Source organism: Arvicanthis niloticus, chromosome 6 (assembly GCF_011762505.2).
Source record: "Arvicanthis niloticus isolate mArvNil1 chromosome 6, mArvNil1.pat.X, whole genome shotgun sequence".
NCBI lineage: Eukaryota > Metazoa > Chordata > Mammalia > Rodentia > Muridae > Arvicanthis > Arvicanthis niloticus.
In genome coordinates this window covers 2,375,661-2,400,943 of record NC_047663.1, presented here as the reverse complement: position 1 = coordinate 2,400,943, position 25,283 = coordinate 2,375,661, and the positions used below count along the sequence as shown (strand labels likewise).

The window sequence follows — 25,283 nt, the reverse complement described above, 5'->3', positions numbered from 1 at the left end:
TCTGACCTGGAGAGAGAGAGCAGGATCTCCCACTTTTTTTTTTTTTGGTTTTTCGAGACAGGGTTTCTCTGTGTAGCCCTGGCTGTCCTGGAACTCACTCTGTAGACCAGGCTGGCCTTGAACTTAGAAATCCGCCTGCCTCTGCCTCCCAAGTGCTGGGATTAAAGGCATGCGCCACCACGCCCGGCTCTCCCACTTTCTTTAGCCCCTGATTTAAATGAGCGCATCTCAGATGAGGAAACCAAGGTGCCCCGGACAGCAGAACACACCCCAACACCCTCACGCTGAGCTTCCAAACTGGGGTTCCTTAGCAGACTATAGTGGGGGGGGGGAAGCCAACTCTGGTGTCTCCAGATGGCTTATGGGGCCAGCCCAGCATGTCCACTGGATGGTGAGGAATGTGCTTGGAAATAGCTCTGCCTCCCAGGCCTGCCCTTCCTCAGCACACAGGCTCTGAGTCATCCATGGGTCCTCATTAAACCCCTGGCTATGTGGAGCACCCCAGCTCCCCTGGGTGCCGAGTGTGTGCCGCCTTTGTCACAGAGGCAGCTGTACTACACTCTTGGGAGTTCCAAACTCAGCATGGATGAGGCTCCAGGGCTTCTGGCTAATGAACATCCGGAGGCTGCCTGGAGGAAGGGTGAGCCTGAGGGCCAAGAGGAACACCAGCACAGATCGATCAGGATGCCGTGTGCCCGTGAACACTTTCCATCTCACACCTAGAGATGACAGGGTCCTTGTGAGCCTGAGTAGCTGAGGCCAGCGTTCCTGGTGATACCATAGCAGGGTAAACAACGAGAAGCTAAAACTCCACGGGAGGCAGCCACACTCAGGAGACCAGTCCCCATCCTGAGCCAATGCCCTTCCAACGGCCTTTAACAGGCAGGGTTTCCAGGCATGCCTGCGTGTGTTTGCCTTTTTACACGTCTGTCCTGCATGTATGTATGTGAACTACCCCCACCCCGTGCAAGTGATACTGTGTGCTCACACCTGAATGTCCCGTCAACGTGAGTCCTGACTCCACCATGGGGTGGACACAAGTGAGCATGTCTCACGCCCTCCTGCACCTCCAGGAAGCAGTGAGCCCCTGTGGACTCTGCCGTTGCCATGGTGAGCCCTCTCTGCTTTCTCCATCTGGTGCCGCTATGGCATCAGAACTCACCCCTCCTACACCCACTGCTCCCTGCATTCACAGACCCACTTGATGGCCCTGAGACCTGGGGCTGGCATCTGCCGCTTTAGCCCATCCCTTGCTTACTCCCTGGGCTGCATGGGCACATACCAGGTAAAGGACCAAGCTCACCCTCCACTCCAGCCTTCACCCCGGGCACTCATCAAAGCCATTGGCTTTTCCATGGGTCCCTTCTGACCTTCAGCAGGCCCTGGCCACAGAGGGTTGTGGCGAGGTGCTAGCTGGTAAGTGGGCCTGTGCGGGGTGCACAGAGGTTCTTGTGCTCACAGACAAGCAGTAAGGGAACCAGAAATGTTAACACATAGCACTGTTCCTTCAAAGGAAGGGGTGCACTGCCAGCCCCATGGCTGGCACCCAGTGTGGGGCTCAACTCTTGGAGAAGGTAAGAAGTCTCTTCTTTAAACAAAACTCAGGGGTAGGAAGTGAGTCCGCTCACGCCAGGAGTCAGGACAGGAAGCGAGAGAGTGAAGTAACCTGGGTCTTCTCCATCCTGAGACAAAGCATTTTATACAATGTTTGTGGACGATCCAGAGGAGCAAAATATTCAGAGCAAAACCTCTGCGACTTTATGCAAGTGGCTAAGATTTAATCCTCCGTTTCCTGAATGAGAAACCATTGGTGTTGAAAACGGGAAACGCATAGGCACTAATATAAAAAGAACCCGTGGAAGGGGGTGGGGGAATCCCAGTCAATTACCTTGCAAGCTGGATCACAGTAATGTAGGATTTCTCAGGATGAACATAAAATAATAATAATTCTCTACGGGACATATGCTGTCAGGTCTTAGCAGGAGGGCGCTCACGAGGAGGCTCTGTTCTGCTAACTTGGGTGATGCATGTCAGACTCTGCTCATTTTGACTTGAGAGACAGAAACAGGTCTTCAGAAACCAGACTCCGTTGTTTATCAGATGGACCAAGGAAGGGTCAGAATCTGGCAGTCGTGGTGGGGCTTTGGAGCCCCAGTTTGCACATCCTCACCCAAAATGGATATGTCAAAGGAAGACTGAGACTCAACACCAACAGACTCCATGTATAAATTAGCACGTGAGGGCAGTGAGGCTCTGAGAATGGGGACCAGTCTAACGTGAGAGACTAGAAATGTTGCAGAAGGGCTCTGGGTGTGGAGAAGGAGTAACAGAAGGATGAAGATGTCTAGGGTGAGGTCCTCAAGAATGCAGTCGTCTGGAGAGCAGAAAGTGGAAAGAGCGGGGTACGAGTAGCTCGGAGACAGAAATGGAAGAGGGGCAGCATCTCTGTAAAGGAATCCTGCCCTAAAACTGAGTTTGGCTGATTTTGAGATTTTCACCTAAAATTACTATTTTTTTTTTTTTTTTGTATAGCCTGCGAATCTATGACATCAGACTGTCTGAGAAATGTGTCAAACTAGAACCTCCCAGCAAGTTCTTGCTCCATGGAACTATCACGCTCTGGTAGTGTTCACGTTTCTCGTGTCATTTATAGTATCAGCTGGCGTGAACTTTCAGTGATTATTTCTCAGATATTTCTGAGTACCCTGTCACTCAGTGGGGGGGGGGGAGGGAGTTTTCTCAACCTCAGAATTAAAATTGCCCTGAATTTTTAAAGATCCCAAACTTTATGTAAACAGCCTGAAGTTTAAATCCTTAGAAGTTAGTGACTGTTGTTAATTGAATAGGTCTTGTTTGTTCTTTAGTGTTGCGCTTACCTTCCTCTGACATAAATGATCAGACTCTGGCAATGACCGGAGTCAGAGGAGGCTCACAAGAGCCTATCTTCTACTGGAGACATACTTTACACAGTATTCCAAGCTTCTAGTACCTAATTAGTAGTGGGTGCTTCTCACATCAGCTTGATATCTGGAACGAGGGCTGTCTGTGACCGAGGGCTTCTCTGTGGTCAGGTGTGTAGAAATGTGTGTACTACAGTGCTCTGCTGATGTGCACAATGCCTGTCCCTAACTTGTCAGCTGAAGAGCAGGGTCCCGGGCGTGGCATGGGACCCTGGAGGGTTCAACGAAAACACCATTGTGAAATAGCTCTTTAAGCATGTCCTTTCTAGGATTCCCAGCACAACTAAGAGCTGATAATGGCCCTACTTATATGAGCAAACTACTTGAGGAAGTTTGCAATTTATGGGATAATAATTATGTGTCCTTGCTGTCACTGAAATCCCTGACAACCTACAGGACAGGGTCAAGCTATTGTGGGATGACACCATCAAATACTTAAACAGCAAAATTTAAAAAATAAAAAAGTACTAGGATGGGGGGGTTGGGGGGAGAGGAGGGAGGAAGGCTGTGATCAGGATGAAAAGAGAATAAATAAATAGATTAGTGAAAAACATATAAAAATAAAGAGGGGTATGGATATACACCTACCTAAGTCCCCAACTGCTATGCCACACTCAGCCAAACTAACTTTAAACTTTTTCCCAGGATGCTTCATTCTGTTGCCCCCAAGGCATTTTGCCCTAAAGTGACACAGCCTAATGTGTATGTTAATGGAAAAATCTAGAAACTAATCAATGGAAAGAGAGCCTGATGCTCTTCTAACGTCATGGTGAGGTTACGCTTGTGTCTTTCCAAAGGTGAACGCAGTCCCAGACGGCTCCCACTCTGATGCATCCGGTCAGGACAGCATCCTGGAGACTACCAGATAAAGGGAATATCTGACAACAATGACAAACCCATCAAGAGGAGACGCCTCAGGAAGACGAACAAGCCAGTGACTTAGGGAGGCAGCAAGGACACAATATCAGTGACCTAAAAATGACGCTGTTACGTTATCCGAGCTCACGTTAACTCTCAGCTTGTCAGTGCAGAGTCCCAACGCCTTTTGTCGTGAGGAATACAAGGCACAGCTGTGATAGCAGACAGTGATGTTTTGACAGTGTGATTGTGATGTTTTGCGATGCTGTTTTGCCAAGCTAGAGGTTGTTTTTAGTCGTCTTTTTTTTTTTTTTTTTATTACCAGTCGCAAGAGTGAGTACTGAAATACCAAGAAAGGTTTCAGATAGGGCCTGTACAATTAGTAAAATTACAGCAATTATTAGTAATTAATTAGTAATATTACATTCATTACTAGTTAGTAACATTAACTAATTTCTAATATTAGAAAATATCAATAATTAATTAGTAATATTACAGCAAAAGTGTTAGCAGAAACTAGTCACGAGGTGAGAGGATTAGGAAGCACACTTCTACAAGACAGGGCTCCTGTCGATTATCTGTTGCTCAAGCAGAGTGGTGGCGGTCAACAAACACCCAGCGTGTGTTGTTTTCGTGTGTGCTTTCCCGTACTGTTGATGACCTGCGTCAAGTTTCTCAGGTGACCTTTGAATGCCCATCTTGACTAAGCTGGCTTTCCCCTCTCCTGGGTCCTCTGTAGGTATTCTGACAATGCTGTTTCGATTGCCTGTATTGGTTAGCGCAGCCGTGCAGGCCACGCGTTCAACTGGCCTCTATTAAAGCCACAATTCTCTCTCTACGAACCGAAAAGGAAGGAGACGTGGGAGGCACGGAGGTTCCTGTGCTCACAGAGGATCACGAGAGGAGGCAGGGATGTTAAACACACACTCTCGCTCCTTCAGAGAAGTGGATACTTAACCTGCTAACCTCCCAGAAAGCTGGGGGCGGATGTGGTTAGTAGCCTGACGACCTTTGAACTATGTGGCTGAGACGACACTGGATCCTCCCCCAGGCTGCTATCGTGAACGTGTCAATCTATAGACCCCATCTTCATGGGAGGTGTCATGTGTAGTATATAAAGATGTTTAATGAAGTCACACCTTTAGCTATATTGTGCATGTGACTGAGTTATCACTAGGAAAATCTTTCACCACGTTGTGCTGTATCTATATTCAACTATTTGGCATCAGACTTCAGAACTTTGAACCAACACCAGATGCTTACTCGTCTTGAACTGAACTACCTTCTTGCCTCCTGCAGACCAATCCTCTGCTGGCCCTGGTGGTCACAGAGACCCAAGCCCCTGAGGGTGGATGGACAGGGTGAGACAGCCAAATGGCTGCCCAGAACCACATAGCCAGGGATGCTTTTAAACTCTCAAATCTCCATTGTACCTGGGTTTCTGAACCCCTGCTACATCAGGGGAGCCCCCAGAGACCCTTCTCCCAGACTCAGTTCCACCACTGAAGACATGAAAGTTAGGAGACCTGGCTAGAGGCACCCATAACCCACAAACACAGGAGTTACTCAAGCTGGCTCCAGCCTGGGTCCCACCTGTACCCAGTTGTCTTGACTCCCTCCAGACATTCATGCCTCTCTCATCAGCAGAGGCACTGGCCACCCATCCTGCTGGGAGCCAGCTCCTAGGACAGAAAAAGGTCTCCCCCAAATACAGAGACCAGACCCAATGAGGCAGCACACACACAGACAAACAAGTGCTCACAAACACAAGTGCACATATGCATGCCACCCAGTGTGTGTGCCCCGTATTTCTGTCTCTATTATTATCCCTGAATCACAGTCACGAAGCTAGAGAGCTGGCTCCATGGACAAGAGAGAGCACTGGCTGCAGTTCCTGGGTTCAAGTCCCACGACCCACACGGTAGCTCATTTGTAGCCCTAGTTCCAAGGAATGTGATGCCCTCTTCTGACCTCTAAGCATTAGGCACAGGTATGGCACACAGTCGTGCATACAGGCAAAACACTTAGAGACATAAAACAACAGCAAAAAAGAGATGGGGCCTGGGACCAAGGCTCTGTAGGAAAGGGTAGAGGTGAAAGGCAGGAGATGCTGTGCTACGGCTCAAACAAGTCACCACAGTGAGCAGCAGGGCCTTATTTTGGGTTGGACGCATCAGTGTGTGGGCAGGACTTACAAAGCCTACGCTCCTGTGGTGGAAGCCTGCAAGTGCAGCATTCCCACTTCTGCCCACCAGGGCTCGGGAGCACAGACGGAAACATGCTCAGCTAGGGCACACTGACAGGACGGCCCCTGACCACTATCAAGCCGATCGCTCACCCGTCCAAAGCTTCACACTGAATAAAACAGAAAGTGTGCATGCCTTTGTGGTTTTCCCTGTGTCTCAGAAGTACTTGAAACATCGACCACATCAAGACCTTGGCTCTGCTGAGGTCGTTAGTACCTCCTACACAATCCTAAGCTAGCTGTTGCCTGGAGAGACCCACTTCATAGCCACCCCTGTTCCTGGCCATCCATCTTCCACGCTCCCTCCCAGGACTTTGGGGGGGGGGGGGCAGGGGATGTTTCCAGGTTAGGAATCAGTACACAGAGCCACATTTGCATAGGAGTGGGACCTTACCCTGGGGGTGGTGTCTCAAAACACTTCAGTTAAGATTTCTGTCCATCAGTCTTGCTGACAAGCACCCAAATCTACCATCTTTCTGGTCGGATTGTACCCAAACTTCCACCACTCCACTCCGGGGGCACTCATGTTTGGGCCACTCCCATACCTCTGAGGCCTGTCCAATGGGAGCTGGGCCATCCCCTACACTGTGTCTGTTAGCCTTTACTCCTGTCTCTCTTCCTATTGTTGTTGGTTGGTTGGCCTTGTTTGTTTTTCAAGACAGTGTTTCTCTATGTAGCTTTTGCTGTCCCGGAACCTGCTCTGTAGACCAGGCTGGCCTCAAACTCACAGAGATCCTCCTGCTTCTGCCTCTCGAGTGCTGGGATCAAAGACTTGTGACATCTGTCCTGGATCTCCTCAGCTATTCATGTCACCCTCCTGGATTCTGGGATCTTCAGGGAATTGAACTGTGTTGGGGTCATGAGTGTCTCAGGAGGCCCAGGTTAGATGGGAAGGCACCTGCAGTTGGGAGAGTGACCCCAAGACTGCCCACCTATTCCTCCCTCTGGCCTGCTGCTGTGTCGCCAGGCCTGGCCAAGGAGACTTGGCAGATATTAGTAAATCTTCCCATAGCCTCCAGGGGTGGCCCTTTTACCCTTTGATGTCAGCCAATGGGATTGACTTTAACCTTTTGACCCTAGTTGTCAGGGAAGCCGTTGAAAACAAACACATGGCCCTTCTCAGGGGAGAAAAGTCTCTGAGGTGAGCCGTAGACAGTACATGCCTCAGATCCTCTTTGCCTTCCAGGTGACATAGGACAGGCCACATGGAAAGACACTCTTAAACAGGCAGAGCAGCCTTGGCTGCTGAGCAGGTCCACAGGGCCCTGATTGGACTGGAGCCCCCGGCCATGCTCACCGTGTGATGGGTGAGGCTGGCTGGCAGCCAGCGCTGATGTGAGCGTGATCTGGGCTTCTCTTACCCTTCCCTTCTGTTTGAATGCTAGGCAGACACTCTGTGCTGCTGCCTGGAAGGTTCTGGACAGAAGTGTGCTTTTCAGGTCACATGCTTGTTAACTGGACCAGACACACCCCTCAAGCCCTCAGGTTCATCCTGCACTTGGCCACTGTCTGGGAACACAGGACCAGCTGAGAAACAAGAGAAATAAAGAAGGGTCGAGACTGGGGGGTGGGGGGAAGGATGAGCAGGCACCTGCAGTGCAGTCGGAACCCCCCAAAAGTGAACATGGCTTTGATACAGTCCTGTCTTCCAAGGTACTCCTGGCTGTACAGTTCTACCCAACACAATCCTGTCCCAACCTGTGAGTCTCTGTCCAAACCCACATCTCCACATTTTGACTAGCCCAGGGTCCAGGGTCTGTCTCTTCATCACAAATACCCAATTTAGGTCACAGCAGATGACCCACTTCTGCCACCAGATGGCGATCCCTGGGCATTTTACTTTAATGGCTGAGTGGGATCCAGAGACTCCTAACTCCTTAGCAGGGGTGTGGAGAAACCAGGAGGCCACCTCAGGCTGGGTGCTAGCCCAGCATCTAGTGCATGGGAAGATGACCAGGGAGGTGGCCTGCTGGAGGGCAAAGGTCGAGGACATGAACTTGGGGTGCAGCGTTCCCCAGCATCCTGACAGAGCACTGCCTAAGCTGCTGGGAGGGGACTCTGCTCTGTGTCCCAGTTGTGCCAGGCTTCAGACCAGTCATGTGGTCACCTGCTCTATGTAACCTTTCTGTCAGACCTGATGCCTGCAGGGCCCCTATTCTATGCCCCTGTCACCAAACTCCCTCGACCTGGTTCCCAGACACTGCCTTCAGAACAGTAAAGAAAGCCAGAGACCTCAGAGAGTGACAGCTGGCTCCCAGAACTCAGTCCCTTCTCTGGCGGCACCTCTGAAGCTCTGGGGAGGGGCAGTGCTCCCAGACCTGCATGAAGCCAGGGTTTTGCTGGCTGGTGCTACATGGCTTTGGTATCCATGGCTCCAGGAGACAGTTTAGGGCACACTTTAACTGTAGAAAACTGTGTCCCCTGCCCTCTACAGGAATACCCACCTGCCCTCTACAGGACGGGATGAGCCAACTCCAGCAAGTGTGATTCCACCTGGGGTCCACCAGTCAGGAAACTTCCAGGCTGGAAGGGGAAGGTAGGTGGGACGGAGGTTGGTTGCTGGGGCCCAAAATAGCATAGGGTTAGCTACTTCCCACCATGGGCCCTTGAGCTCAGCCTCCCTGTCCTGAGAGGAGGGTCTCTTGTTACCAGGGCTACCCACAACATTCCTCTGAGCAAGCAATGAAAACATGTCACCCTTCAATGTCACCTGGGCCTGATCTGTCTCCCACACTGCCTGAGGCCAAGGCTTCTGTTGGTCCCCCTGGGCCCTGGACCAGCTCTGCTGAGGGGGCTACCCCTCCCCAACCCCTCTTCAGTGAAGCCCCAGACAGTGACGGGAGAGGCTTGTCTTAAAGCCTAAACCACGAGCCCCCCCAGAAAACAAGGGGCTATGCATGGAGTGTCTTCTTCCAGGACTCTGTGACCTCCATCTCCTCAGCACTACGTGAAAGATTAGCAGATATACATGGGCCAGCTGCTTAAAGTTGAGGACCTGGATACCCCCCTACTGTCTGTGCAGCCTGTCTGTGAACTTCGTCTGTTTATACTGAGTTCCTGGCATCGGCAGCTTCACAGATGTTTATAACATGCCAGTGACAGGAATATAGGGCTGAAGAACCTGACCACCCACTCAGATACAGGCTTATCTCCGGAACCTTCATCCAGGGGTGCCTTGCCTGCTCCAGCCCTGCCTGGTTTCTCCCTAGGACCAGGTCCATTCCTCTTCCCGGGCCTGCTGCAGGCCACCTGCACGTTAGACTGTCAGTCAAGGTTGAGAAATGTGGAGGCCGGTGCGGTAGACTCTGCAGAAAGGGAAGTCTTTCACTATTGGAGTCTTGGCTTTCTGGCCCTGGACCTTCAGGGTCTGCAGAAGCTGCTGGTCATCAGACATGCCCATGTGCTTCAGGTACAGTGAGTCCTCAAGCCCAGGCACGGTTTGGGTCTCCCTTTCCTATGCCTGACCCCCGAGTGAGTTCCAGCCAAATGGGAGACGTCAAAGCATGCCTCCTCCACCCTCTACCCTCATGCCAAGGCAGGTACTAGGGGACCACCAGAAAAGGAAAGCACCTCAGAGCTCTGGGGTCCTTTGGAAGTGGCTACTGGCATCTATGTTCCCTGTCCAGTGACAAAGGGCTGTCCCTCCAGGGACACAAGACTACCACCCCATCCACATGAGGTAAAGCACTGCTTCCCATGAGGTAAGATACCTCTTCAGCAACAAAGGTCTGTCTTCTCCAGTGACACAAAAGTCCCTACAGTGATGGCATTCTCCCCTGTACTGATGCAAGGCTTCACTCCAGTGACATGAGGCTGATACAAGGTCCCCCTGCAGTGACTCCAAATTGTCTTCCCATGATGTCAGGCCCTTCTCCAGGAACCAAGTCTCCCTTCCAGTGAGGCAAGACACTCTTCAAGTAACAAAAGACTCCCCTCCAGGGATACAAGGTTCCCTTTGTATCACTTTGTATCACACAAGCTCACTTCCAGGGACATGGGACCACCCTCAAGTAATGAGGGCCGTCATCAATGGTGCAGGGATTACCCTCCCTTTTGCCTTGTGCAGCCTGGGTAACTAGGTCTGCACATAGACTCAGCCTGGACCACACCCTAAAGTATTTCTCTAAGTGCCCCCAAGATGGGCATGGCTAAGAAAAGGGACAGAAGCTAAGGGAGCTGGAGCTATGGGGGTCCTGTGGTCAGTGCCCCGGTAGACGGTACCCATATAGTCACCCTCAGGGCTCATAGGTGAACGTAGAACTCTCCCCACTGAGCGCTGCTGCAGTCTGTGGGGTGTGGAGACAAGAGGACTGAAGTCAGAATGTCCCCTAGGAGGACTGGGGAGTCACACATGTCTATACCCCTTAAAAAGGAAGGAAAGGGTAGAAGACAGGGAGCTTTGTCACATGACACAGGCTCCCATTCAAGAGGATCAAATGAGGAACAGCCAGTCAGGTCTGGAGCAGAGAGGCCAGCCCCTGGTGCGGCGTTAACTACAGAAGCCTCCTATGCCTGGACCACCCAGCGTGTCTAAGTGGATCACAGAAAAGATGGAATGTTGGCGGCAGGATATGGGTGTCAGCAGCACTGAGGGTGAACCCAGGGCCTCACACAAACTCAACAAGTGCTATACGACGGAGCCACGCCTCAGCCCAGCTTCCTCAAGGAAGATGGCATGTTAAACCTTCAACTAAAAACCACAGAAGCAAAAATTGGATCTGGTTTTCTTTGAGTATTCTTGATTTTCTTTCTTTCTTTTTTTTTTTTTTTTATAAAAATACACCTGTAATCCCTGCAAGGGAAAGGCAGAGGTGGGAGGCTCCCTGAGGCCTGCTGGCCAGCCAGCCAAATCAAATCAGTGAGCACCGGGTTCAGGGGACCTTGTCTGGAGACTAAGGTGAGAGCAGTTGTGGGAGATGCTCCATGGGAGTCTCTGGCTTCCACACGCATGTGTGCATGCTTCCACACGCATGTGTGCACACGTGCATGGGCATATAAACATGTACACAATAAAATAATTGAAGTGGCTACAGCAGAAGATGTAAAAGCAGGGTGTGTTGGTGCACATCTGTAATCCTGGCACTTGGGAAGCTGAAGCAGGGGGACAAAAGTTTTAAGGCTAGCCCAATGCATAGCAAGGCTCTGCCTAAAACCAACAGGGGATGGTGGTGCAGGTCAGTGGTCAAGAGCCTACCTAGCACAGGGGAGGCCCTGGCTCAACCCCAGCACAGGAGGGAGAAGGGAGACAGAGGAGGAGGAGGGAGAGAAGGGGGAGGAAGAGGGAGAGGAGGGGAGGAAGGAGGAGAGAGAGGAGGTAAAGGAAGAGGGAGAGGAGGAGGGAGAGGAGGAAGGGGAGGAGGGAAAGAAAGGGAAAGGTGAGAAGGAGATGAGAGAGGATAGAGAGGAGGGGAAGGAGGAAGAAGAGGAGAAGTAGGAGGAGGGAGATGAAGAGAGGGAGGAGGGAGAAGAGGAGGGGGAGGAGGGGGAGGAGGAGGGAGATGAGAAGGAGGAGGAAAAGGAGGGGGAGTGGAGGAGTGGGGAGAAGAGGAGAGAAAGGGGGATGGGGAGGAAGCCACAAGCCATCCAGCTCTACTCTGTGAGAGCAGATCTTCACCTGATCAACTGCACCCCACGATGTGAAGCGACGGGTAGGACATAGGGCTGTGTGACTACCAACCACAAGTACCAGAAACAGAAAGTGAGGAAGCATCCCAGAGGTAGACAGCAGCAGAAGACAGGGCGACTTCGTTCCTCAGGTTTCATGTTGGCAGTTGAGTGCACTCCACTTAAGAATCAGGGGATGTGTAAGTTATTCCAACCCCGCAGACCTAACCCTGTTAGGTCAGCCTCTTCTGTAAAGAACCCAAGAATAACATTCACCCCCACCTTAGGGTCTCCGAGCAGCAGTCTGCCCACCCCACCCTGCCACATCCAGTACCCATGTGCTGCTGCCCCAGCTGCTCTGCCATTGGCCGAGCCCTTGGCCTGGAGTGAAGCTGGCTCTCATGCTCACTTTGGGGTATATAGACTCCAGCCCTGCCCAGGCCTTTCCTTGGGCTCAGAACCTGGAGAACATACCCCAGGGACTTCTGCCAGCAAGTGACAGGGCTAAGACCACCAACATGAAACCCGCATGGGCTACTTGGGTTCTCTAGGACACTGCCAGTGTCCTAGAGGGCAGAGTAAGGCACAGTGGGGGAGAGAGTGCCTGTGTGGGCCAGGGTGTGAGCAAACACGGGTGCTATGGTTTGTATATGCTTGGCCTAGGGAGTGGCATTATTTGGAGGTATGACCCTGTTGGAGTAGGTGTGTCACTGTGGGCATGGGCTTAAGACCTTCACCTTAGCTGCCTGGAAGTCATGCTTCCACTAGCAGCCTTCAGATGAAGATGTAGAACTCTCAGCTCCTCCTGCACCATGCCTGCCTGGACACTGCCATGTTCCCGCTTTGATGATAATAGGCTGAACCTCTGAACCTGTAAGCCAGCCCCAATTAAATGTTGCCCTTATAAGAGTTGCCTTGGTCATGGTGTCTGTTCACAGCAGTAGAACCCTAAGACAACAGGCATGCATCCTCTCATGCACACACACATATTCACATACACCCATGTATTATATACACACTTGTGAGTCCACAAGTGTGCAAGCACACACTGAGAACACTATGCAGCACATTCACATTCATTCACAGTCATTAGCCCACACTGGGGCACACCTATTGCACACTCAGAAACCCACTTTCATTCATGCCTACTCACAAGGGCACACATAAATGTACTCGGCACACAGAGCTACGCTTAAACACGTGCACGCTCCATCTGTGCACGCTTACGCATTCATTAGTCTATGCACACAAATTCCCCGTGCACGAGCACTTGCTCATGCACACACTGATGCTATTTGTACACTTGTGTACGCACTCATGCGCAAAAGCAAAAGCCTTCTTATAGAAATTTATGCCCATCTGCATTCAAACGCCCATGAAAACAAAGGCTACAAGGGGAATAAATGAATGGGTGAGACCTTATCCCAGGAGCCTCACAGCCTCAGTTTCCCCGTCCTGCAGAAGATGCAGTCAGGCATCTGAAAAGGAAGAATGAGCCACCACACTTTTGCTGTGAAAACAGCAAAAGACTACTGAGATGTTGAGAGACAAAACACCGCTCAGAGCCTCCAGATATTCCACCCGGTGTGATGTTACCTCAGTGGACACCATGAGACCCCACAGTGTGAAGGCCAGCAAACTCAGACATACATGGGTTTACAGTAACCAGAGGCCAGAGTGGCAGCAGGATTCTTCTGAGATGGGAAGGATGTTCTAGAACCAGACAGAAGCAGTGGCACACTACCTGAGTGATCGCCTCACTCAGAGGCAGTGAGTTGCTTCCCAGCCCTCCCCAGGGTGGGTGCTCTTTGCAGAGAGCAGTTTAACCCTTGGGTGTCCACTAGGGGCTCTTATGGCCAACTCCGCCCTACACCAATGTCCCCATTGGGTCTATGCTCCTTCCCAGATGTCCTTCCTGCCCTGTTCCAGGAAGCCCTGCCCAAGCCTTGTTCTTCAATGTCCATGTGCAGAAGCCACACCAACAGACCTGGAACAAAGGCCACATTTATGCAGATGCAGCTCTGGGGTCCCCCTCCTGGAGGTGTAACAGTCACCCCGACCTGGAATCTCAGGGGCTGTGTCAGTACCACTGCGGGTTCCAAGGACAGAGCGTCTCTGATATTGCAAATGCAGCTAGCGCTGTCCTGGAGGTGGAACACAGGGGCTCCACACGCCTGAGGACCCCTGAGCCTTGTGATGCAAAGGGAACCCCAAACAGGAAGGAAGCTGCACAGACAGATCAGGCACAGATAAAGACTGGAGGCCTGGACAACAGGCAGTCCAGGGTCAGGGCCAGGACACACACAGTCTGTCCCAGAAGCTCCTTTTGATTCCTGCTGGCGCTATAATGGAGCTCAGGGGTCCTAGACAGAGAAGGGAGGAGGAGGCAAGTCTTGCCCCAAGGTGGGACACAGAAGCCAGTTCATTGGCCTGAGGCTAGGCCACTGGTGCCACCATGCTCTCTTACAGAGCTAGCTTTTAGGTTCCTGGTTCTCCATCCTCTGGGTCTCCCAGGATTCAGGTCCTGTCCACAGGACACCCCAGGCCCAGAGCAAAGGTGCACACAGAGGTGCACACAGCCTCATAGACTGTTCCTAGGCTCTCCTCCTGCCCTGCCCACCAATAGGAGGGAACTGAGAAAGGTGTAGCAAGGTGTATCAGTCTCTCAGGAGGTAAGATGGCATTGTGAGAAGGCACTGTGAGAAAAGACTGTGCCCTCAAAGACCAAAGACTTAACACTAGGGGCTGGAGATGGCTCAGTGGTAAGAGTACCAACTGCTCTTCCAGAAGTCCCAAGTTTAATTCCCAGCAACCACATGGTGGCTCACAACCATCTGTAATGGATCTGATGCCCTCTCCTGGTGTGTCTGAAAATAACTACAATGTACTCATAAACATAAAATGGATAAAGAAATGAATAAAGAAGGGGTGGGAGAGAGAAAGAGAGAGAGAGAGAGAGAGAGAGAGAGAGAGAGAGAAATCTCTTCCAGTGCCTATCCTTCCAGTGCCTCCCCAGCCTCTCAGCCCCAGCATGCAAGGCAGGTCCAGGCCGCCACATGGAATTCTGGGCATTGTTTAGGATGTTGACAGCAGAACACTGTGCCTGATGGATACAAAGTAGCTGTAACTAAATGAGGTGTAAATGCCCCCAAGGATGCTCAGACATTGACCTGTCTCTAGACTACTATGCTGCAGACAGCCCTGCTGCCCTCCAGAGTTTCCACACTTGCCTCCCACTGCCCTGCCTGGTGTGGAGGGGCTGAAGGAAGCAAGTCCAGCTTGGCGAGGTTATAGGGGCAGCTGATTGACAGGTGGACACAAGGAAAAGACTACACGAATGGCTGACCTGGTTCATTATTTCCAGAGCCTGGATCAGCTCCAGGAGGGCAGGTCATTGGTGAAACTGGTGTTTGTGTCCCTTCTGTCATCCAGGTAAAGATGGAAATAAAATGACCTTTTGCACCCAGAAGCCTAAGAGAGCAGTGGGGAGGAGCAGGGAGGGCAGAGGGGTTCTGGGGTCACGTCCTCACACCTGCATTCAGAAGCACACATACGTGTGCACATAAACATGTGTACCCAACAGTTGCTCACAGGAGGAGGTCCCACGGGATTCCGAGGGTCACGTCCCTACACTTGCACTCAGATGTACATATACGTGTGCACATAAACACGTGAACCCAACAGCTGCTCAAGTGTTCATCTCCCCCATCCCCGGGTCATATGTTCAAATACATGTACATACATTACACTCACTCACACATACACAGACACACAGTAGCTGCGGCCCACATGTACACACTCTCTCACAGACACAGGGGCATGCACACACGCTTGCCTGAGCACGCACACGTCTCTCTCAACACATCTCTCATAAGAAGATCCCCTGTGAGTGTTCACACGTGTATTCTCATCCTAAGCCACACGCTAGGAGTCAGCAGTACCGCTTCTATTCTTGCAGGGATCCCCACAGGGCCTCCTAGCATTCTTCTGCAAGACCCCAAACCTTGCCTTCCTGGATCTTCCAGAGAGTACCTTGTAATCAAGTCCGCCAAGGGGACTGGGAACAGAAGGAAGTTCCACAGGTTGACAGTCACAAGTGGCCTCACCTCCACTGACACACGTCAAAACTAAAGTCAAGTCTGACCTCCAAGCCCCTCATCCCTTTCTCTGGCATCCCAGCGACACCCCCCCAGGCTGGTCCAAGGATGGGTGGTTATTCATCACCTCCCATCTGAGAACCCCCACACCCAGCCAGCTCAGGTGGCTTATGGAAGTGACAAGGTCAGGGCTTGTCCTGGTAGCTCCACTCCCAAGCTGCTCCCTGCTCCAGGCACACTGTCTGTCCCCTTTGAAAGGACATGCTGCAGCCTCCTGACACACACCCCTTGGCCTGATTTTTTTTTTGATCCTCTTGGAACCCCCAACTCTCACACACATGAGATGCCCAGCCTAAGCTGTGGCAGACAAGCAGGAAACCCACAGGTCCTCAGCTAGGCTGAGAAACGCACAGAACACACTGGCTATGTTTAGACAGGACTTGTAAAGGAAGATAAAACAGTAGTTCTGGCTCCTGGGCAGCTGCTGCAGTTCCACTCCGGGTAACAGGGTCCTCTGGATAGAGAACAAGGCAGCTCCATCAGGAATAGGCCTGTGTGGGCAGGACAGGCCTGAGGGCAATAGTGGAGTGTCCCTTCCTGTCATCCACTCTCACGAGTCAGCCAGGAAGTGCCTCTCAGCCACGACTAGTGAATGCCAAAAGGATTCCGGGCAGCTTCAGGATACACAATGGCCTGTACCCAGCGGTGCCCAGGAAGTGGCTAATTGAATGGCCAACCTGCCTCACTGGAGGGAAGAGGGTAAGTGTGCCGGTGCCAGGGGCGAACACTCCCACTCTGGCCCTCATGCTGGGCAGAGGTGTCCACCCTGCCTTGCATTACATTGTAGTCACAGACAGAACAAGACTGTCAGGGAGTAGACGGACAAATAGCGATCTCACACACACAACTGAGGTGGACACACCAAACCTACAGATGTGTCCCCAAAGCAAGCAAGAGAAGGGTTTTTGTGGAATTCACTCAACCAGGCAGACTCACAGAGGCCCTCAGGGTCTCAGTGCTCAAAGACAGACATGCCAGGCCACCACACTCCTGAGACGCCTTCTGTGGGGTCAGGGGAAGTCACACAACAGTGTCCAGGACAGCCCCTGTGGTATGTGCTCACCAGAGACTAACCAAAGAGACCAGGAGACATGACATGGGACTAGGTCATTATGACAGGAATGATCAAGGGACAGGGACAGCAGGGTGGTGACAGGAGTCATGGCTAATTGGTGTGGGTGATTACTAATGAGACAAAATGTTCCAAAAACAGACTACAGTGAAGACCTCACAACTCTAAAAATTCTAAAAACCATGAATTCTATGCTCTCAGAGATGACCGTTTAATATTCAAATTACATCTCAGTAAAGGGAGAGGCTAGTAGTTGTAGGCAGAGCACGCCAGTAAGGGAAGGGGGGGAGGGAGGAAGGAGGAAGAAAAGGAGAGAAGTGGGTGGTGCCTTTTCAAAACAGTCACAGGAGCATCACCAAGACAGACAGCCAAAGCTAGACAGAACCCAGTGCCTAACCCCAAGAGTGGACGCCTCTGGTAATCTGTTCTTTTTCTTTTTTTTTTTTTAACTTTTTTTTTCCCACAAGACGTGGGAGGAGGCAGGTGGGAGCAAACAGGATTCGAACACAGAGAGACAGAGAGAGCGCGGAGGGACCCCTCTGCAGGCGGACACCTTACGGGCTGCACCACCGCGGTTCGCTTGGTATTCTGTTCTTAATGTCTGGGCTACACACCATAGCCTGCAAAGGTCTGAGGCAGCCATAGGTGGCTGTGTGGGACAAGGAGGCTGCCGGGGGGCCTGGGGTACGGTCACATAGGTGTGTCCGACTGACGTGAAGCCACAGAGTCTTGGGAGCACCTAAGCACATACGTGCCGCCATTAAAAATAGCGGGGGACTCAAGGAAATCCCACACATGTGTCCCACACGTAGCTTCATGTCTCTAGAAACAAATCCAAGAAAGCTGACTACACCTAGTACCTCTTACCTAGGTCAGCCTACCCAGGTGACCTTGCAGCCACTCAGGGTAAGGCAGGAACTGCAGGAGCGGCTGGGCGTGGTGTTAAGGGAAGCCACCTGGCACCCTGTTGAAAGTTATTGGCAATTTCAGAGCCAGCCACTCAGTAATGACTAACTGACTGGTACACACCATTCCTATATTTCCTTCTAAGCAGCACAGAGAGTGGGGGAGAATCTTAGGAAGTGGGGTACAGTGGGAAGCCAGAGCACAAATGGACCCTATGTGCAGCCGTACAGTGTTCAGATGCCCAGAGGGACAAAGCTCAGAGCGCAGGGTGGCCTCCTTCAGAGCCCAGTCTGGGATGCTGGCTTCCCATCCCACCAGGTTCACATGGCAAGCGGGTGATCCCTACAAGGAACCCAAGGCCAGCTGGTCAAGGCTCCCTGATGGCATGTGCCCAACTCAGTAAGGCAGCACAAGAGGGACCTCCCCAGAGATGGCGATATTTAAGTAGTGCTGGATTCTGTCGCTCAGCAAGAAGGTGGTGACTCATGCAAATCTTGGGGGTGGCACAGAGAAAGAGAAGGTATGACCATCACCATTGTGAGAAGCACCTGCTTCACCTCACCTACCTGGGACAGGTGACCCTGGCTGCCCAGCCCACCTACCACAGAGGCCCTTCCATGGAACTCAAGGAACTGCCATGGCTTCGGGTAGGGTCCTGGTTAGATTGGAGTTCTGATAAATAGTGTGTCCTCCCCCACCCTGGCCTGGCAGGGACAGAGTAGGCAGTGTCCTCCCAGAATACCCACATACCGGCTCTGGGCGCTGCTCCTGTGAGGCTCTAGCTTTGCTCCACCCAGAGTGGCCTTCTGGAGAACACCCCACCCCACCCTCATGTCCCAGCCCCCTGACCCTAGCCCTGGCCCTGGCCCTGGCCCTGACGGAAGTAGACAGGGGATGCCACGTGACTCTGACTCCTGTGACAGTCCTCAGGCAACCATCCACCCAGACTGTCAGCCTGGGAACTGGCTCTGGCTTCGGCCACTGCCCTCATTTCCTCTGCTGGCTTCCTGAGCTGGGGGTGGGGTAGGCCACAGACGCTGGTCCCAATGCTACTGGTTCCTCTGTGACAGCCAGGCAGGGCCCAGCCTACAGGGGCCTGAAATCAAAGCCCCAACAGGCACTATCACCCAGATTATCACATGACAAGGATCAGGGGTAACACAGGGGTCTCTCTACCATAGACATGGCTCTCAACTGACTCTCCATCCTACCTGAGAACAAGACAGTAAGAGAGGGTCCCCTGGCTGGGCAGTGGTGGCGCACGCCTTTAATCCCAGCACTTGGGAGGCAGAGGCAGGCGGATTTTTAATTCGAGGCCAGCCTGGTCTACAGAGTGAGTTCCAGGACAGCCAGGACTACACAGAGAAACCCTGTCTCGAAAAACAAAAACAAAAGAGAGAAAGAGAGAGAGAGAGAGAGAGAGAGAGAGAAAGAGAGAGAGAGAGAGAGAGAGAGAGATTCCCCCTAATCATGGTCTGCATCAGGCTCTCCTCCAGTTGACACACTTGTCCCAGTAGCCATGGGGGAAAAGCAGGTGGTCACAGTCCCAGGAGGAGGGCCTGGCAGAGGACTGGGCACAGCCTGCCCTTGGGAAATGCTCCAAGAGTGCAAGACAGGTGCCAGAGACGGCAAGGACATTACTCGTTAGGACCCACCATGTGCACACAGACACACGGTGAGCTACAGATTTGCAGCTCCTGCCTTGGTCCCTAGGCCTGAGGGGAAACTGCACTATGTTCCTAGGATGCTCTGGGCAGGAGATCCCCAAAGTGTTGGTTTCTGTGAGAATGGTTTCTTCCTGGCCCAGCAGCAAGCAGGCTCAGTGAGGCCTGGGAGAGACCTCGTTAGCTCTTCCAGTGTGGGGTCTACACAGGCCTCTGCTCATGGTTCCTCCACTCCAGTCTCCACTTCCTCTCCCCTGAACCCCATCCTGTCTCCTCCCATTTCTGTGTCTTCTTGGCAGGACATCTGCCACGGGATTTAGGGCTTGCCCTGCCTCAGTATGATCTCACCTTTACAAATCAGCTTTGTAGACCCTCTTTCTAAACACGACCCCACCCTGAGGTTCTGGGCAGACAGAGGGATGGTGATACCTCCCAAGGGAGCACAAACATGCCGACGTTCTGTCCTCGAGATGGGACAGTGGAGCTTAGCAGAGAACCTTGTGTCCTAGAGGGCAGGTTTCCCGGGAGAAGAGTGCTCGCACCCACAAGAGTCCCCACCGAGGTGCCTGTACTCTCTATACACTTGGACATAGACACACCAGCCTGAGTAGACCTGCCTCATTCGCCATTCAGGAGGTGTGTGTTGCAGGGTTTTTATGTCAGGTCTGCATGTGCATGCAGATCCCTGTATACCTATGGGTATACAGCTGTGACGTTGGGGAGAGCTACAGAAGCTTCCTTATTCCCTGCTCCTGCCCCTGTCCCTGTCCCTGCCCCTGCCCCTGCCCCTGCCCCTGCCCCTGCCCCTGCCCCTGCCCCTGCCCCTGCCCCTGCCCCTGCCCCTGCCCCTGCCCCTGCCCCTGCCCCTGCCCCTGCCCCTGCCCCTGCCCCTGCCCCTGCCCCTGCCCCTTACCCCTGCCCCAGGGTTCTGCAACTTCCCTGGTTCTCTGGTACTTTCCCTGGGCTAGCTCTCAGAGGAGCAGCCTGTATATAGCCACTGCCAGCCAGGCCCTTGCCAAATCACCTCTCAGCTTGGTCACCTGTAACCTAGAACTTTAGTGATTCATCAAGATTAGGTCATACCGAGGTAGTTGGCCTTAAATCCAGGCTCTGCTTCCTGTCACTGGGCCCATAGGGCAGGGTGACAAGCCAGGGGTAGCACCTGTACTCTAGGTTCAACTGCTATGAAGGCCCGGTGAGCTGGTTCCTGCAACCAGGTCCAGTGAGGATCAGGGTGTCTTGTCACTCAATGGACACAACTTTTCATAGTTCAAGCATATCTGTGAGCCAGTGACTAGGACTCCTGGGGACTCCCTGGCCCATTCCCAGGGCCCGCTTTGGCCCAAGCTCCAAATACACCCATCCATGTGCTCCTCAGAGCAAGCCTCTTTTGCCACAGTCACCACCATCCCAGCAATGTCAGCTCTGTCCCCTGCCACGTGTGAACACCAAGGGAGCAACCATCCCAGAAAGACATGCTGGCCTCTTCCTTAGGAGCCCAGCACAGGGTGAGGACTCCAGTGAGAATCAGGATGTAAGATGAAAGGCTGGAGATACCAGGACACAGCACTGGGTACATGGGCAACACTGAACGACAGAGCGGGACTGCTATGCCTTCTCTGGGCTTCTGCAAACTGCCAGTGTGGCTGCCAGCTCCACAGCCCACGGGCCTCAGGCCAGAAGCCAGCAGAGGCCGTCTTGACCAGCCTTGCCTGGTGTTCACACATGCTCAGTGTTCCACACCACCACATGGGACCAGAGAGGGCCAGATATCAGAAGGTGAGCAAATGGGGGGGGGGGCGTCTCCCAGAGCCCCAGCATGAAGGGCAGCCCCAAGGCATGCTGGGAGTGCAGGTTCCTTCAAGGGAAACCTTAGTAAAGCACCTCCTTGGAGTTCCTTTCACCGCTGTTGCTGGCACCAGGGACAGTACCAGGCCACAGCAATCATAGCACCCTGACTGAGGCTTGCCCATCTCAACACCCGGTACAGTGATGTGGAGAGAGAGAGAAATAAGATCATCCCAGCCTGCATCAGTGCAAGATGACTACATGGACACCGGCTCCTTCTCCTTCCAGCAGCCCTTGCCCTCCACAAAGACCCCATCATTTCTTGCCTTCCATGTTCTGCCTACCTGCAGTGTGATCACAAAGAGGCTGAAAGTGACCCAAGACCACACAGCAAAGAGGCCACTGGACTAAGTCTGCCAAGAAATCTTTCATGACCATCTACATCCTGGATGCCAGGGAGCAAGAGTCAGACTTTACAGATGGCGCTTCTGGGTGCTTGTCTGGCCAGCACACAACACCCCACGATTGTGTTCAGCCTCGGCTCCCTGTCCTGGCCAGTGTGGTTGTGGTGGGGAGGGTGCAGCATGCTAAGTCTCTACTTCAAATTCATACGTCAGTCCCGTGATGCTTGAAGACCTGGGCATAGGCACAAAGGCTTACCCTGGGGACCGTCAAGGGGAACACTGGGAAGCCCATAAATACGCTCGTCAGCCATTGTGAACGTGAGACTTTGAGTTCTGATGGCTCCAACATGGACAAGCTCAGATAGACCACCTGTCCATATTATGAGCATGAAGAGAAGCCACTCCGCCTCCCTGGGTGCAGAGGCCTCAGGCACCAGTTGCGTCCACACCTCCTCACCACAACAAATAGCTCACCAGGCACCTCCTCCAACACAGATCTAGGCATAGGCATCACCATCCCATTTTACAGATGGGGAAATAGCGGTCCAGAGAAGCAAAGACAAACACAGAAACTCTGGTGGGGGATAGTGGGCTTTGAGCATAGATTTAGTGAGGGAAGTGGAGCCCATATTTCCTCTGCAGCACCTACAGGGCCAGGGTTTGTTACCCCAGTAAGGTCCCCAGCCCCATCACCACCATCCATGCCCAAGGGTGGACCGTCAGGACAGTAGGGACACAATGTCCACAGGCATACAGCTCTCAAGAGAAGTTCTCTTGCCTACCACGCTTTCCCCTTAGATCATTAAAGCAGCACGCTGTAATCACACTGATCGACTGCACAAAACCCGCAAGGGCTGCAGAGCCCTGCTGTTTCTCTGATGTGGGGGAAGGGCACTTCTGTCCTGGATACCTTGGAGGAGCGAGGGGTGATAAGCCACCAGGGCAGGTCTGGGCCCAGCAGAGACAGGTGGGAGGGTGCATAGATTCCTCCCTACTGTGGTCAGCCTACCCCCCCCAGCTCCAAGGCCACCTGTCTGTAGTCGGGAGTAGCCGCCCGCTGGAAGGACCAAGGACTGAGTGAGGCTTGCCATGAGGGACATCCTGAGACATGATGCTGCCCTTGGATGTCCCTAAAGATAGTCTGGGCCCTAGGCTGCTTCTCAAGGCCACCTCCACTCCCACCCTGGGTTTAGGGGGGTCACTGACAAGGCTGCTAGGTTCTGTACCTTGGGTTGCATGGTGAAATGGTGACCTCCAAGCCCCTTGACTCACCCAGGAAGTCATTTCTGAGCAAAGGACACTTATAGCCCTACACCAGGTAGACAGCTTCACCGGCTCCCCTCCCTGGGAGCAAATGCCTTCGGATCCAGCCCTGCCCAGGGGACTCTCAGCATCACTGAACATTCTGGCCCCACTCCAGGAGGGAGACCCAGGAGAGTCATCGTTTGCGAGCAGGGCTTTGTTTGGGCTGTGCTGCCCAAGCCGAAGCTGGGGGGGGGGGGGACGTGTGGGTGGGACTCCAGGCTCCTCCGAGGCACAGGTTCATTCCCCCCTCCTCCCAGGTCAAGCAAACAGAATCAGGATTAGAAACAGCTGCCTTGGCCCCCTCAGCCCACCACAGCTGCCCACCCTGGCCAGGCGGTCGTGGTAAACACATTACCCCTATGTCCACTAGCCAGGTGGAACAAGATGCCCAACCCCAGGTCCTGTGCAGTAGGTCAGCACCACCTCGCTAGAGTGGGAACACAGCCGAGCTCATGCTAGGGTCCTCATCGGTCCCCACACCCAACACAGGCTGCCTGGGGAGACGGACTTGCAGAAAATAGCACCAGGTTTAGGAAGGGGCCTTCCACACCAAAACGAGGTTCAGCAAGCTCCCTCCCACAGCAGGCCTGGGCTCCCCCCCCCTCCCTGCCTTGCAGAACACCCCTCACCTCCCCAGGGCCCTGAGTCCTGGCAACCTCTCTCCGGGACACCTGGGGCCAACACAGGCCCTCTTGTCCCAGTTACCTGTGCCAGGGAGGCATCCAAAGAGACAGGGGCTGATGCTACCAGCCAGCGCTGAAGGGGCCAGCTGTGCAGGGTCTGGCCCCAAGGCCTGCCCACCTCCGGAGACCTGTAGTGGGTCCTCGCCGGTCCCTGTTCTTCTGCGGGGACTCAGGGTGGAGAAAGGGTTAATTTCCAGGCAAAATGGGAAACCGTGGCTCCAGCAGCATCATGTCGGCGGTGGGGAGACAGGTGGGGGGGCAGTCGCAGCCGCAAGGCCGCCTCCGAGGGCGCCGCGCGGACTCACCCGGGTCGAAGTGGGAGCTGAAGGCAAAGCTGGGGTTGAAGAAGGACGACGACATGGCCAGGGCCAGCAGCGCGATGGGCATCCCCGGGGCGGGCGCTGCGCTTAGGCTCAGAACGCCGGCGGCCTGGGCCGGCGTTCCGGCATCATCGCCCAGCGGCCTCCGCAGGTGCGGAGCGCACGGCCCCCCGCTCCTAACGCCCCCAGCCACCGCCGCAGCGCGGGCACCAGTGGGGGCGGCGACAGACTAGGCGCCTCCGCCCGCCGCCGCGGCGCCGCGGGGCTCTTGCTGGTGCAGTCCGAAAACACGCGGGAGCGCGCGCGAGGTGGGGGGGGACGGAGCGGGAGGGGGATGGAGATGGGGGCTGGGGGTTACTTTCTGGGACAAAGCAGGGGAGGGGCATGCAGTTCGTGGGATAATGAGAAAAGGAGAGGGGTCACGGAGGTACGGGGGCTATGGACTGAGGGGGATGAAGACTGAGGGGCGTGGAGGCTGGGTAGCGCGGAGGCTGGGGACACGGAGAGGGGACAGAGGCAGGGGAGGAGCACGTAGGTCGTGGGACACTAAGAGATGGGGAGGGGGCACGGAAGCCGGGACTGGGGGCGGCAGGATGAAGGCTGAGGGCACGGAAGAGAGGTAGGAGTGCACAGATGATACGGAGGGGGCTGGAGGCGTGGAGACTGGGGGAAAAGAGAGGGGACCGAGGCAGAAGGAGGGGTACAGGCTGTGGGACACTAAAGGGTGTAGGCTGGGGAGAGGGCGCAGAGGCCGATGCTATGTGGGTTGAGGAGCCCCGAGAGGAGACACAAGCATAGAAGGGACACGCAGGTCTGGGCTTCCTAAGGGTGTGGGCGAGGGAAGGGTATGCAGGCCTCGGCTGCTGGCTACCGAGGTGGAGACTGGACGGAGAGAGAGGGACACTGAGGCTGTGAGACACGGAGTGTTGAGATGAAGACAGTGGAGTCACCGAGGCTTTGGGGCTCCAAAGGAGTCTGCTTCTAAGTGGGTGGGGGTTTTGGAGGAAGGAGTGGATGGACGAGGGTGATGAAGGCCAGGGACACCCAGGCAGGTTACTGTGATAGAGAGTATGGAGGTCGGAGGTCGGAGGTCGGAGGAGGCTGAGATGAAGACGAGGCCAAGCCCTAAATGGGGGAGTGACTGGAAGCTGACTTGAGACTGTGGGCATCTCAAGAGGTCACTGATGTCGTGGTGGTTGTCACGGAGGCCAAGGGTCACTGAGGAGGTTACAGACGGGAATGGACATTGAGGTGCGGAGCTGGGGTCCTGCTAAGTAGCAGAGATTGGAAGGAGATAATAGGTGGGGGACCCAGGAA

At 53.7% G+C, this 25,283-nt stretch overlaps 1 protein-coding gene and 1 long non-coding RNA gene across 8 annotated transcripts in view; one reads left to right on the top strand and one right to left on the bottom strand.

The window, feature by feature from the left end:
- Positions 1-24,204, bottom strand: part of Aatk (apoptosis associated tyrosine kinase) — a 39,143-nt gene extending 14,939 nt beyond the window's left edge. Inside the window, exon 1 of one of the 6 annotated variants that reach the window (XM_076935348.1) lies at positions 23,669-24,204. Coding sequence is in view for 2 of the 6 variants with exons in the window: in XM_034506742.2 (XP_034362633.1) it covers positions 23,952-24,033 (82 nt within the window). In the remaining 4 variants the exon portion in view is untranslated. Of the gene's footprint in view, positions 1-8,507; positions 8,587-18,552; positions 18,621-22,884; positions 23,001-23,668 lie in introns of those variants that run through there. The other 5 variants (XM_034506742.2, XM_076935346.1, XM_076935351.1 and 2 more) reach the window with 5 other exon arrangements.
- On the top strand, positions 556-6,196 carry LOC143442583 (uncharacterized). Of its 2 annotated transcripts, none has more exons than XR_013110842.1 (3): positions 556-1,285; positions 2,533-2,622; positions 3,758-6,196. It is a non-coding gene; the product is annotated as an uncharacterized LOC143442583 (long non-coding RNA). The 2 variants fall into 2 exon arrangements; XR_013110843.1 differs by having other exon boundaries at positions 556-1,416.
- Positions 24,205-25,283: the final 1,079 nt, after the last annotated feature.